The sequence below is a fragment of the Echinops telfairi genome, unplaced genomic scaffold (assembly GCF_000313985.2).
Source record: "Echinops telfairi isolate 266 unplaced genomic scaffold, ASM31398v2 ScPeMD7_655;HRSCAF=1070, whole genome shotgun sequence".
Classification (NCBI taxonomy): Eukaryota; Metazoa; Chordata; class Mammalia; order Afrosoricida; family Tenrecidae; genus Echinops; species Echinops telfairi.
This window is the reverse complement of record NW_022104553.1, coordinates 26,761,996-26,775,331: the sequence shown is the minus strand read 5'-3', so window position 1 is coordinate 26,775,331 and position 13,336 is coordinate 26,761,996. Positions and strand designations below refer to the sequence as shown.

General features: G+C 62.9%; 1 protein-coding gene across 1 annotated transcript in view; it reads left to right on the top strand.

Moving 5' to 3' along the window:
- The first annotated feature begins 1,478 nt into the window (after positions 1-1,478).
- Positions 1,479-13,336, top strand: part of LOC101643957 (CLK4 associating serine/arginine rich protein) — a 17,897-nt gene continuing 6,039 nt past the window's right edge. Inside the window, exons 1-10 of the mRNA XM_004710564.2 lie at positions 1,479-1,591; positions 6,535-6,632; positions 7,102-7,203; positions 7,312-7,391; positions 8,906-8,990; positions 9,750-9,901; positions 10,586-10,682; positions 11,247-11,325; positions 11,408-11,481; positions 12,363-12,404. Of these exons, the coding sequence (XP_004710621.1) occupies positions 1,493-1,591; positions 6,535-6,632; positions 7,102-7,203; positions 7,312-7,391; positions 8,906-8,990; positions 9,750-9,901; positions 10,586-10,682; positions 11,247-11,325; positions 11,408-11,481; positions 12,363-12,404 (908 nt within the window). The 5' untranslated portion in view covers positions 1,479-1,492. The remainder of the gene's footprint in view (positions 1,592-6,534; positions 6,633-7,101; positions 7,204-7,311; positions 7,392-8,905; positions 8,991-9,749; positions 9,902-10,585; positions 10,683-11,246; positions 11,326-11,407; positions 11,482-12,362; positions 12,405-13,336) is intronic.

Here is a 13,336-nt window from a genome sequence, read left to right as displayed (position 1 = left end):
CCCGGATTGTACTGCGGGTGGATCCCTGCCGGCGGGGGAGGGGGCGTTCAGGTTGTTTGCTGGTTCACAGTCTTCCAATAAAAATGAGTTTTTGAGCCTTGGGGGGGGTCTCGCGTCTACGTCTGGGGCACTCGGGCGCGGGGGGTGGGGCGAGCCCTCTTCTCCGCTGGGTCTCCCGCTCGGCCCCGCCGGGCCCCGCCCCCTCGAGGCCCCGCCCCTCCGGCTGCCTGGCCCCGCCCCCTCGAGGCCCCGCCCCGTGCGTCGGCGCGCTACGCCCTTCCCCCTGCTCAGGGGCACCATTTCCGCTTCCGGTGCGGGCCGCGCGCGCGAGCACCGCGGTGGGAGGTGGCGACGAGCCGGTGAGTGGAGGTGGCGGGCCCCGTCCCTTGGGTTTCGGGCCTGCGTCAGCCCCAAGCGCCCGCGCCTCGGCTTCTCCTGGGCCCGCCGCGCACCTCCGCCGGGCCCCGGGCCCGAGGGCTCCCCGACCCGCACCCCGGTTGGCCGGACCGACTTCAGGCCGCGCCCCTGCCTGGGTCCGGAGTCCGAAGTGGCGGCGTCGGACCTGGCCGAGAGCCGGGCCGCCGGCTACAGGCCCCGCCCCCGTGTCACAAACGAGCTCGGCATATGCCCTCAGGCCGCGTCGTCCGCCGAGTGTCCCCACCCTCAGGTTCCGCCCCCGTCCGTGAGCCCTGCCCCCAAGCCTGCCCACCCCCTTCTGTCTACCCCCCTCTACAGCCCCCCCCTTTTCAGACCCCGCCCCTGCACCCCGGCTGGGCCTCTCCTCAGAGCCCTCTCCCCCGCCCTTCTGCACCCCCCCTCCCCCAAGCGCCTGTCTTCCATTCCCCAACCACATACCCCTACTCTCTAATAAAGTCCTTCCCACCTGCCTTCATCCTCCATTCCCCTGACTGCTCCTTGGGTGGGGACATTCAGCTCAACCCCTTCCTCTTGAGCACCTGCCCCAGCGACTCCTGTCTCTTCCCCCCCACGGCTGATTTCAAACACATGCCACACCAGCCCCTCCCCCCCACCCCCCCAAAACCTCTCATCCCTGACTCCGGCATGTTGAAACCAGGAGACCCCTTTTCTGGGGCTGTTCACCCCCGAACCCCTTAAAGGTTTTCCAGGTATGCCAAGCTACTGGCTCAGGAGTCCCGAGGGCTACAGGGGTGGGTGTGGGTGTTAATGCTAACCGCAAGAAAGGTCAGCTGGTTAAGCCCACCAGCTGCCACTCCACGGGCAGTTCTACTTTGTCCTGTAGGGTCACGAAGAGCGAGTCGGCATGGACTCGGTGGCCTCTAGCTTTTGCAGTTCAAGCTGCTGCCCCCGCTGTAGTTTTTCCCTGTGGCCGAACTTCCCCCTCCAGGGGTGGGGGGGCCCCATCGCTGCCCAGTGCTGGGCTTGGTGCCATCCGTGGCACCTGCCCATCTGACGGACCGTGCCGGATCCCCTCCTCTCCCAGGTTGGGGGCCTCGGGCTCGGCCTCGCCACCATGTGGCACGAAGCCCGCAAACATGAGCGAAAGCTCCGTGGCATGATGGTGGACTACAAGAAGCGCGCCGAGCGGCGGCGGGAGTACTACGAGAAGATCGTAAGTCACCGAGGGAGGCTCCCCACGAAGGGAGGAGGAGGGAGGCCCGAGACGTGGTGGCAACCAGAGGGACACTGGGGTGAGTGGGAAGGAAGCCTGTCTCGGTGGCCCTTGGAGCAAAGCCGATGTCAGAGGGGCCACCTCTGGAGCCAGGCCACCTGTCTGCTCTCCGCTGTCTTCTGGTGCACCCAGAGCTCAGCCGTCCTTGAGGTTGGGCTTGGCACCCGGTAGGCGCCATCTCTGTTCACTGCGCCAGAAATGCCCAAACCCCATCCCGCAGCCTAAAAGGTTTTTGTGGTCTGGCCGCTGCCAGCCTGGAAGCTTTGTCCGTAGGCGGCCCAGCCTGCCTTGGGTTCTGTCTCTGCCCTCAGGCCTGTATGCTTGTCATGCCTCCTCCTCAACTGCTTGACTCCCCTTTGCCCTTAAGCCCCCGGCTGCAATCCTCTTAGGAGGTCTCCTGGAAGTGGGCTTGGGAACAGTGTTACCATGGACTCCCGTATCACTGTCCCTTGCCCCACCCTCTCCCATCTCCTGTCCCCTCCAGGCCGTGCTCTGAGTGGCCAGAGAGCTCTTTCTAAAGCCCACAGCGGATCTCTTCTCTCCCCTGTTCAGATGCCTCTGTTGCTCCCCAGTGCCCTTAGGAAAATGCCCAGTTTCCTTACCACAGCCACTGAGACACTACGTGGTCAGGCTCATGGCTGGCAATGCCTGCACTCACACCAGCTGTGTTCTGCCTAGCCCTGGGTTCACTGTTTCTCCCCTGTACTGCCTGCTTAGTCCTTGGGGAAGCCTTCCCGCCTCCTATAAGCCATGTGCTCCGTGAGTGCTGGCCCACCTCCCTGCCCTTCCCCTCAGGAGAGAACTTAGCATGAGCCTCGTTCTTGTGGTTCACATTTGCATCCAGTATTTGGCCCACTGAATATGGTCTGAAAGAGTTGATGAGTAACACAACATTAACAAACTGCATCTATCACTGCTGGGACTTGCCGCTTGTGCAGGGACTGGCCTGGTGTCATTTCTGCCTGAGCGGCTGCCCAGATGCTAAGTGCGTGTTCAGGACTGGACTAAACTTGGAGAGGAAAACCCTTCACTGCCACAGAGTCGATCCCGACTCAGCCTATAGGACAGAGTAGATCTGCCCCTGTGGGTGTCTGAGACCATCTCTGAGTAGCCACAGAATGACTGCTGGTTTCGAACTGCTGACCTTGCAGGCAGCAGCCCCACGAGAAAAAACCCACTGCTCCACCAGAGCTCCGGGTGAATTGTGGGTAGCCACCAACACGTCGCTCCTGACACATGGCCAGCCCGTGTGAGTGGAAAGAACCGTGGTGGTGCCCACGTGGTACAGTGGCTGCGAGATTGGCTGCTAAGCGAAAGACCAGCAGTGCAAACCCGTCAGCTGTTCCCGGGGAGCAAGCAAAGGCGCTCTGCTTCCTTAGCGAGTCCAGCCTCAGGAGGAGCCCAGTGGGGGTGGGGCCCTTCTCTCTCCTGCCCCATCCCTGCACTGCGTCCACGCCGGCGGGCCTGGCTTCTGCGTTTCTGTAGGGTTCCTTTATTTTATCTTCCTGTGGTGTCTCCCCAGTGGGCTTCGAACTACCCACCTTTTGACTCGAAGCTCAGTGTGTCGCCACTGCATCGGGTCTCTCGTTCTAGGACGCCACACTGCCTTTGATTGGGGGTCCCTGGCGTGGCGTAGCCGGTGCCTGCTGCCCCTGTCCATCCGTTCTAGTCCTAGCAGGCCTGGGGGGGGGGGGGGGGGGGGGGGGTGGAGGGGCAAGGGACGGGACCTTGGAGAGAGAGCCCTGTCACAGGTGGTGAGGCTTTGGCACGAAGCCCTTGGACCCTGTCATCAGGGAAAGCAGATCTGAGGCTTGGGTGTCTGGTGAGGCGAGTCGGGGGTTGGCCGAGGGAGGGGGGCTCTAGATGAGGTGGCCACCATCGTGAAGATGGCCAGGGACCGGATGGGAAGCATTGCGGGCTCTGTCGTCCACGGGGCCACCACTGCGACTCAGCAGCGGACGAGAGTGGCAGAGGACAGCAGCTGGATGCCGGGACAAGCAGTGGTCAGTCACCAGTGGTGGCAGATGTGGCATGCTCCCTCGCATCGGGCCTGGGGTATTTGGTGAGGTTGGGATCACTGAGTGGCAGCTTGGACAGGATCGAAGCTACCGCTGCTGGGTCCCACTGGGGTTTGCACCCGGGTGGAAGGACTGTGCCTGAAAAGGAGATGGGACCTGGTCCTGCTGGCCTGGGACATCAGGAAGCTCAGGGCTGCCCTCCCACCCAGACAGTGGTGACAGCTGTCCCTCTCGCCAGATGATGGGGGGGCATAATGAGTGCTGTGTGGTACAAGCGGTACAAGCGGCCGTTGTCCCTGGGGCGACGTGACCGGCATTAAGAGCTGGGCAGTGGAGATGGCGAGGTGGTGGCTGCTGGGGGGTGGGGTGCAGGGTGGGCTGCGTGTCTGGGTCCGTCCAGAGCTGGGTCCTTGGCTCCGGTTTGCTCCCTAGGCCCTGCTCTCCCTCTGCCCATGCCAGCTCTCCTTGGGTAAAGAAACGGAACTCCCTTTACTGGGACGTTGAGAAGGACCCAGGTGACAGCCCTTCCTGCTGGTTGAGTTCCTTGGCTGTCCAGCTGGGGTCAGGGGGACTGGCCCAGCTCAGCACTGCCCATGCCACTACTCGGTAGTCGCTGTCTGGAGGAGGGGCACCGGGCATGTGCTGTCACTGGCATGTCCTCCATCGGTGCCGACCCCAGTGGGACGAACAGGCGGCCTTAACTCGAGCTGTGTCTGATCCAGCAGGCAGGCCGGCAAGTTGTGAGGCGTGGGCTGGGACTAGGGCCCCTCTGGGTGCACGCACAGCCCCCGTCTGGCTTGGTGGTGGTATGTCATCTTAGGCTACTGCCCTTGCCCCCGCTGAGCTTCACTTTGCCCAGCTCTGACCTGAAGGAAGGGAGGAAGAGCCCTTATTCTCCCATGTGGGGAGTCCCTGGGGGTGAGCATGTGGTCATGGAGCTCAGCTGCTTGCTGGGAGGGTGGAGGTTCAAGGCCCCCAGAGATGCCTCAGCAGAGAAGCTGGCAATCCACTGTCCCAGAAGAGCAGCCATTAGAGACTCTGCCGTGCATCGTGTAGATGGTCAGTCTGCCCCGGGGCATCGGCCGGCTGCCTGGGGTAGGAAGCTTGGTTGCTGGCTGGGAGACGGAAACCGCCCTGGGTGACCTTGCGAGATGTACCAGTTCCAGAGGCTTCCTCTGACCGTGGGGCCCTGCACTCTGGTCCTCACCCCCAGCCTCGATAGTCTGCCCCATCAGCAGCCTCCCCGCCCTGGCTGGAGCAGAGACAGCCCATAGTGACCCTTGAGTCCTGGCTGCCATCAGATCTGGGCACACAGCCTGGAAGAGCACTGGGGGATCTTGGCGGGGTGTGTGTGTGTGTGTGTGTGTGTGTGTGTGTGTGTGTGTGTTTTGGGGTATGGGGAAGGTGGGGGAAGACTGGATGGGGTGCTGGACCCCAGGCAGAGGTCCAGCATGGTCCAAACATGAACGTGGTCACTGTGGCAGCATCCCCCTAAGCTCCTGCTGGGAGCCCCTTCCAGGCCCCAGATGTGAGGTGAATGCAGGCGGGGGTGAGGTCGGGGGCTGAGGGGTTCCTTGGACAGCTGCCCGGAGGCCAGCTTTGTGAGCTGCTGAGGGATCAGTCCAGGGCTGGAAACCGTCCCTAGGTCCCCAGCAAGCTGGAGCAAGTCTCATTTTGGTGTCCTTTAAAAGCGCTCAGTGGTGCCGGCACCCCCCTACCATGCTGCCCGAGTGTCTAACGTGAAGGCAGGGCGGGTTTACCAGGTCGGGGGATGGGGTGTGTGTGGGGGGTGGGGGGGAACGGACATAGTCATCACCACAATCCGTTCCAGAACCTCTTCCCAAGGACAGCCCAGCCCAGCCTTCGAGTGACGGAGCTAGGCAGCCCGTCCCCGTGCTGCTGCGTGCCTCGTGGGAGCAGCGTCTTCATGGCGCCCGGCCTCTGCTGGGCCACCCTGAGGTCACAGCACTTCCTTCCTGGCCAGGGACCTGTGTGGTGCTTATCAGCTCCTCGGGATGCTGGCGGCATTGATTGTTGTCACCTTTGGGCCTTCATGAGCCCGTGCTGCTACCAGCCCTCGGGGACGAGCACTCGTGGGAAGACCCAGTTTCTCCTGCGGGTGGGGCTGCAGGCACCAGGAGCAGAATTGTTGGGTCAGCAGACATTCAGGTGTTCCTGGGTGGCACAGTTGTTGAAGCGCTGTACTACCCATCAGGAGTTTGCCATCAAACCCACCCAGGCCTTCCCCACCTGGCAGTCTGCTTCTGGGAGCTCTGTGGGGCCACCCTGCAGCCTGGGGCCAGGGCTTCTGACAGCACCTGGGAAATTCTGTGACCACCTTTGTATGTGAAGAGGCCTGAGGGCTCACTGGTTAAGTGCCCGGCTGCTGACCCAAAAGTGGGCAGTTTGGATGTGGCAGTCTGCGTCCTCAGAGATGGTGGCCTAGCAGCTCGCTGGGGCCGTGGAGTGGGCGCAATAGCCCCAGCTGCAGCTCGAGGGTCTCGTCGGTCAGTTTCATTTCTGTGGCCAGAGCCCTCCTAGCAGGTCAGCTTTGGTCTGCAGTGCCCTGTGACTGGCCATGGTGGTGGAACAGCTTAGCCCTGCGCTCTCTAGGCTGGGCCCGGGGCCCAGGGAGGGGCGGCTGGAGCCCTGCTATTTGGAGCAGGGCCCTGCTGGCGCAGGAGATAGAGGCCTGGTTGGAGCCTCTTGCCACCACCGAAGAGGAGGTGGTTGCCTGTTCCCAGAGACTGGGTGCCCCCAGCCCTCATGGGAACGCAGAGGTGGCTGCGCTGCTGTGCTTGACTGGGGTGGCGGGTCGAGTTTGGCTCCTTTGGGGGGTGACCTGGCCTCTGTGTGTCCCTGTAGAAGAAGGACCCGGCCCAGTTCCTGCAGGTGCACGGCCGGGCTTGCAAGGTACACCTGGATTCTGCTGTCGCCCTGGCTGCTGAGAGCCCCGTGAACATGTAAGACAGGGCAGGGCTGTGACTGACAGCGGGCACAGAAGGGACCGGAGACCTCAGGATCCGGGCAGACTTGGGGACTCAGGCAGGGGTGGGGGTGCTTGGCTTGTGTGTGAGGGTGACTGCCCTAGGCTCAGGATAGTGGTAGGGCTTTGGGAAGGCGGTCCTGAGTGGTCCTTGTAGTGATGGCAAGGGGAGGTTAGGGCCCCGAGGCTTAGGGGAACAAGGAGTGGATTTACAGGGGGTACATGGGGCTTGGGTCACGTTCCCCACTGTTACCGATCCGGCGACTCTGGGCCTGGTTCCCCCAGGGCCGCCTAGCCATCCCCCCCTTCCAGGTGCCAGGGCACAGGGGGTGGGCTCATGGAGAGCCTGGCACAAGGATCTGAGTGGCTGAGGGCCAGTGGCCGGAAACAGGTGCCCTGTGTTGTGGGGGTGGGGAGCCAGAAGCAGTGCCCGTCTGTCTCCCTAGGATGCCCTGGCAGGGGGACACCAACAACATGATAGACCGCTTCGATGTCCGCGCCCACCTGGACCACATCCCCGACTACACCCCGCCACTGCTCACCACCATGTAAGCCGCCTCCCAGTGCAGCTCTGCCCCGGTCCCCTCCTGGGAGGAAGGTGGGTGGGTTCTTTCTGCTCCACTCCCACTGACCTCGAGATCTGGACCTCCCCAAAGCTCCCCAGAGCAGGAGTCGGACGAGCGGAAGTGTAACTACGAGCGCTACCGTGGCCTGGTGCAGAACGACTTTGCCGGCAGTGAGTGACTGGGAGGGGAGTGGCCGGGCGGGCCAGCGAGAAAGCGGGAGCCGGCACTTCCACTCAAGGGCTGCGCCTCTGCTCCCAGCCCAGTTGCTCTGGGCTGGCCTAGCTCTCGGGCTGGTACAGGAGGCATCTCATGGTCTGTCTGGAGTCCCGGGGGTGTGTGGTGGGTGGGCACATGTCGAGCAGTTTGAAACCACTAGCTGCTCTTGGGAGAGAGTCTGGGCAGCCCACAGAGGCAGTCCTGCTCTGCCCTGTAGGGTCACTGCGGGTCGCACTGACTTCGTGGCAGTCACACTCGTCATCCCCACACCTCCTAGACCCGGAGGAGCAGCTGTGCCCTGCCCACGGGGCATCTGGGCACAGCTCTGCAGGAGGACCAGAGGTGGTTTGGGTTGACACAGCCTCAGTTGGTGCAGTGATGTCAACTGATGGGTTGGCATTGGGGAGCAGATCCTTAGTTCTTGGGCCAACGATCTTCATGACAGGGTCCCCAAACAGAAAGGGAAGTGGGGGCAGGACAACTGGTCTCTGTTTACCTGGAGTAACAGGAAGGATAGTCAGGAACGGGAGGAAGAGATGGAATGTGTGCCTCATGGCCTCCCTGGAACATCTCTCTCCTTTGCCACGAGACTGGACAAACTCGATGGTGCCCGGCTCCCATGACTGACACTTTAGAGTGAAGATTCTATGAACGGTCAGAGGAGGCGCGTGTAGGACAGACTTTCATATTCTCATGGAATCCATACGTCCCAAAACTACTGCCCTGAAAATCCTTACATGTTTGACAAAACACCTCCTGGAGTTGCCGCAAACATCTTAACGATGGTTTAGCTTAGCTGGTGGAGAGCGGGTGGGGGTGGGGGTGGGGTGGAGCAGGGATGCCTGCCTTGAACAGCATGCTCTTGTGGAACATTCTGTTCTTTTAAGAGCTGTCTAGGAGGGATCAGAGTGACAGCAGTAACCAAGGTGACTGCAGAAACCGAGGGGACAGGCCAGGGCCTGGGTGTGAGTGGGGAGACACTGCTTAGCACAGGAGACAGGGTGGTTGTACGCTGAGTCCTCGAGGCTGCCAAGTTGTACAAGGTGTTGTGTGTGTGTGTGTGTGTGTGTGTGTGTGTGGCGGTGGCTGTGCAGGGGTTAAGCACTCGGCTGCCAACCCCAAAGTCAGTGGTGGGACCCCCCTGGTCGCCCCTGGGGAGAAAGGTGAGGGGCAGTTCTGTCCCGTCCTTCACTGCCAGTGGGCATCGACACCCATCAGTTGGCATCACTTCGCTTGCCACCGTGTTGGCTCGGTCGCCCCGTCAACAATCATAGAAATGGCCTCTACGTATCAGGAGTTGAAAACAGAGGTTGAGCCCTCTGTCCAAGGCCACGGGGCGGCTGGTTGGGGGAGCCAGGTATTTTCTGCGTGCCAGCAGACGCACGCTGCCTTCTTGGGGGCTCTGCCGTCATGTCCCCTCCCCGCGGCTGGCTGGCTGACGGGCGCACGTGCGCTTGCTCCGCCACAGTCTCGGAGGAGCAGTGCCTCTACCAGATCTACATCGACGAGCTCTACGGGGGCCTGCAGAGACCCAGCGAGGACGAGAAGAAGAAGTAAGTCGCGGCCGGAGCCCATCGGGCCGGCCTCACCTACCCTCTGCCGAGTTGCTTCCCATGCTGGGCCTGGTGCCACCTCACAGGAGGGGCTCCCCAGGCCGGTGAGGGTGTGTGTATGGGTGCCTTGGCTAGAACCAGAGTGGGCATCCCTCCCAGATTCTCGGTGCCTTCCCCTGTAAACTGGGCCTCCTCTGGGGGCACAGTCAACAGGATGGTTAGAAGTCAGGCCATACCCAATGCCTGGCCTACAGTCCACGGGGGACCTGGATTGAGTGTCTAGGGCATTTACGGGGCTCCCGCCACGGGTACCAGCATTTTCCTGGGGCTCCTGGGTGACCTCTAGGGCCTTGCTGGCCCCTACCCCCATTCCAGCCACTGGGAGCTTCTGATCAACCCAGTCTGAGACAAGCACAGCGGCGCCTCACAAGGCGCCCACCACTCAGAGTCTGGGTGGGTGCGCAGTATGGTCTGAGATGGCTCCACCCCTGGTCCTCCTGAGACCCTGTCCCTTGAGTAGTGACCCAGAGCAGTTCTCAGCTCACCCTGGGAGTGTCGGGGTCCAAGGAAGCCTCGGTGAGAGCTGGCCCGGAGGACAAGAGGGGACTGGGCCCATGCTAACCCAGGCTCCTGAGCACCGAAGAGCTTGCCGGGGAGCGTGGAGGCGGGCCTGCAGGCAGCTGTGGGAGAGGACCTCATGTCTGGCGCCCCAGCTCTGCCTGCCCCCTGATGCTGCTGCTCTTCCCCTCCCTCCCCCAGGCTGGCGGAGAAGAAGGCGTCCATCGGTTACACCTACGAGGACAGCACGGTGGCCGAGGTAGAGAAGGTGACCGAGAAGCCGGCCGAGGAGGAGTCGCCGGCCGAGGAGGAGGAGAGCAACTCGGATGAAGATGAGGTCATCCCCGACATCGGTGGGGTCCCCTCTCTGCCCTCCCCACCCCCAGTCCCTGGGCATCGTTTCTGTGTCTCATCCCTCACCCTGTGGGGTGCCCTGCCGTCACGAGCCCTGCCTCCTACATGCTGCACCCCCGCCCCGCGCTGCCTTTGCCTTTCCCCCACTCCCTCTCTCTCTCTCTCTCCCCCACTCTCTCTCTCTCTCTCTCTCTCTCTCTCTCTCCCCCTCTCTTCCCTGTGGCCGTCTTTCCTCAACAAGGTCTGGCTCTCTCTGCCTTCTGCCTTCGAGCTTGGTGCTCCTGTAGTGTCCACTGGCCCTGGTGTGTGGGGCCATGCCCCCTCATGCCTCGCCCCCCCGCCCACTGTGCCACCCTCTCTCGGCCCGTCCAACTGCGGCATCTGTCTCCTCCTGCCTCCCCCATCCCGCTCACCCCAGAGCCAGACCCTGCTCGCTCACCTCCCCATCGGCCCCCAGGCCTCCACCCACAGCCCTCTGGAGTCCTCTCTGCCCCTTCCCTCCCCACCCGTCCTTGAGGTGTGTGGTCTCCCTGCTGGCCACCAGACACGCTAGACCTGAGCTCTCTGAAGAGACTGGGAGGCTGGTGGGTGCCCCTGGCCTCCTCCCGGGGCACTGTCCCCTCACCCCACCCCCCATCCCTGTGATGGGGCCTCCACCCCTGACGGCCCTTCTCTTGGTGCAGACGTGGAGGTGGACGTCGATGAATTGAACCAGGAACAGGTGGCAGATCTCAACAAGCAAGCCACAACCTATGGCATGGCCGATGGTGACTTTGTCAGGTGAGGGGCTGCCCGCCCCCGCCTGCCCCTCCTCTTGCTGGGCTCCCAGCCTGGCCGACAGACAGCACCCCCTGGTGGAAAGGCATCATTCCTCAGCTCCGCACCTGGCCTCCCAAGCCAGGCCTTTCTCAGGAGACCTCACAGAACTGTGAGGGGCCGTGGGGCCAACCCAAGTCTGCATGGTCCACCCAGGCTTCGTCATCAGGGAAGACCACGGCCTCCCTGCAGCCCCTGGGTCCCGCCTGGCCTCTTGGTCCTACTCGCTGAGGCTTGCCCCTCTCTCAGGACTGCTCTCGGTGGACTGCCCCGCCCACCCTGGGCACAGTTCAGCTTTCTTCCTGTCCTGTCCTGTCAGGCCTCTGCCTGTCCCCTTCCCTCCGTCCCAGTTCTCACCACCCGACAGGCAGGCTGGCTGGCTGTGCCCCCCCCCCCCCCCCTGGGGCCCCCAGGGGGGTTCGTAGGCACCCCCGCACCTACAAAGTGTGGGAGACTCCGGGATGGCACGAGCCCCTTGCTTTCCCTGCCTGTGACACCCCTTTTATGACCCTGTGGCCCTCACGTCAGGATGCTCCGGAAAGACAAGGAGGAGGCGGAGGCCATCAAGCACGCCAAGGCCCTGGAGGAGGAGAAGGCCATGTACTCGGTGAGGAGCGGGGCCTGTGGGCGAGGGGACCCGGGGGCAGCCGGCTCAGGGCGCCTGTGCTCACCTGGTGCCCTCACCCCAGGGCCGGCGTTCCCGGCGCCAGCGCAGGGAGTTCCGGGAGAAGCGGCTGAGGGGCCGCAAGATCAGCCCACCCAGGTAGGGGGCTTCTCCCGGGTATGGCATCCTGCAGTGGGGAGCTTGGGTCGGGTGGCTGTGAGGCGGAGTTCCAGCCCCAGAGGGGGGCCTCCTGGGGCAGCAGTGGGTGTCCGCAGCAGAGGTTCAGGGTGGGAGTGGCCTTGAGGGGCACGTGGACCCCATCTCCAGCCGTCATTCTGCTCCAGGACCCTGGTTGGTGCTGGGGCGGTAGGCGGTGGGACGTGGCTGAGCTGCTGCTGCAGGGGAGACGGAGAGCGCTCCCGTGTGGCCCTGTGTGAGTGCTTCCTTGACAGCACCGTGTCCTGCCCCAGGTTCCCGCAGGGACATCTTGGGGCAGGTTTGGATGAGGCGGTGTGGCCCGGCGGTGAGCCTGCACACAGCCTCGTGGCCAGGTGGGCCTGTGCAGCCCGTGCTGTTCAGGGAGGCTTCACTCGTGGGGTGTGGTGTGGGCCTGACCCTGTGCCTTCATGGGCAGTGATTTTCTCCTGTCAGTGAAGGAGGCGGGACACTGGGGCCTGACCCTGGGTTTGTGTCCCCTTCCTTTATCAGACGTGGAGGACTCCCCCGAGAGAAGCCACGACCCTATGAGCAGAACGGGTGGGGACAGGGAGAGGGAGGGGCAGACCTTGGGTCTGAGGGCGGCATGCCAAGTGACCGACGCTGCCCAGCATCAGGTGGTGTGGGGTGTTGTTTGCAGGTGGGTTGAGGACTGCGGGTGGGGCTGGGTGGGGAAATCAAGGCAGGAGGCTATCCCGTGGCCCCAGCCTCACCTGGCTGCCCAGTGCCAGGCTCGGGCCTTCAGGCTGAAGCTGGGGGAGAGGACCCAATTCCATGCCTCCTTCAACCTCAAACCTTACTTGTCCCCATCCTGTTCTTTATAGCTATGCCCGCCGAGACAGCCCCACCTACGACCCCTATAAACGGTGAGTTCTGGGGCCCAGGGAGAGGTGGGGCTTGGGACCCAGGGGCAAGCGAGGCCTGGTGGTCTGGCGCCCGCTCATAGCACTTCGTGTGGGCTCTGGTCCGAGTCATCTCCCACTCCCGTCATCTGGGTGGCTAAGTGGCTTTCTAACTAGCTCTTTCCATGTGGACCCTGGTTTTGTTTTCCTGATGGAAAGCGCTTGTGGCAACCTGCTCTCACTGCAAGGTGAGCTGAGGCTGTTCAAGGTCAGCAGTTCACACTCACCCGTGAGGATGGTGATTGTCATTTGTTCTTCCGAAGATTGACAGCCCCAAGACCCTCCAAGGGGTTGCTGTGAGTCAGTCTGGTGGTAAAAACGACCGAGCACAGCAGGCAGCAGACTCGCACATCCAAAGGCCCCTGTGCCAGCCTTGGCTCCCAGAGCGTGGCCTGGGGGAGGGGTGGGGTGGTGCTGAGGTCTGGGGCTGCTCCCAGACCCAGCGCCTGGGCTCTGCCCCTTGGGCAGGGCCCCCACCTTTCTTGAGCTCCAGGACTTGGTGGGATCAGGCGTGGGGCTGTATGCTTGGTCAGGTACAGGTGGTGCCCGAAGCGAGCCTTCTCAGGCTGTGGAAGCGGGGTTGAGCCCCCCGCCCCCCCACCCCCCGTAGTGCAGCACTGAGTCTTTTCTGTCCAAAGTTCCAGCAGGGTGTCAACAGGTAGTGCAGCTCAGCTGCCAACCAAAAGGGTGACAGATCCCATGGCCGTCCAAAGACCTGGCTGTCTTCTTGTCCCAAATCAGTCACTGAAAACCCCGTGGGGCACTGTTTCGCTCTGAGAAACCTGTGTGTTGGAGGGTGGGTGGGGCTGTGGTGCCTCAGTCAGGGTAGACTTCCCTGACCCATGGGTACTGGTTTGGTGGAAGGTCTTCCCGCTGCCTGTGTGGTTCTGGGGGGC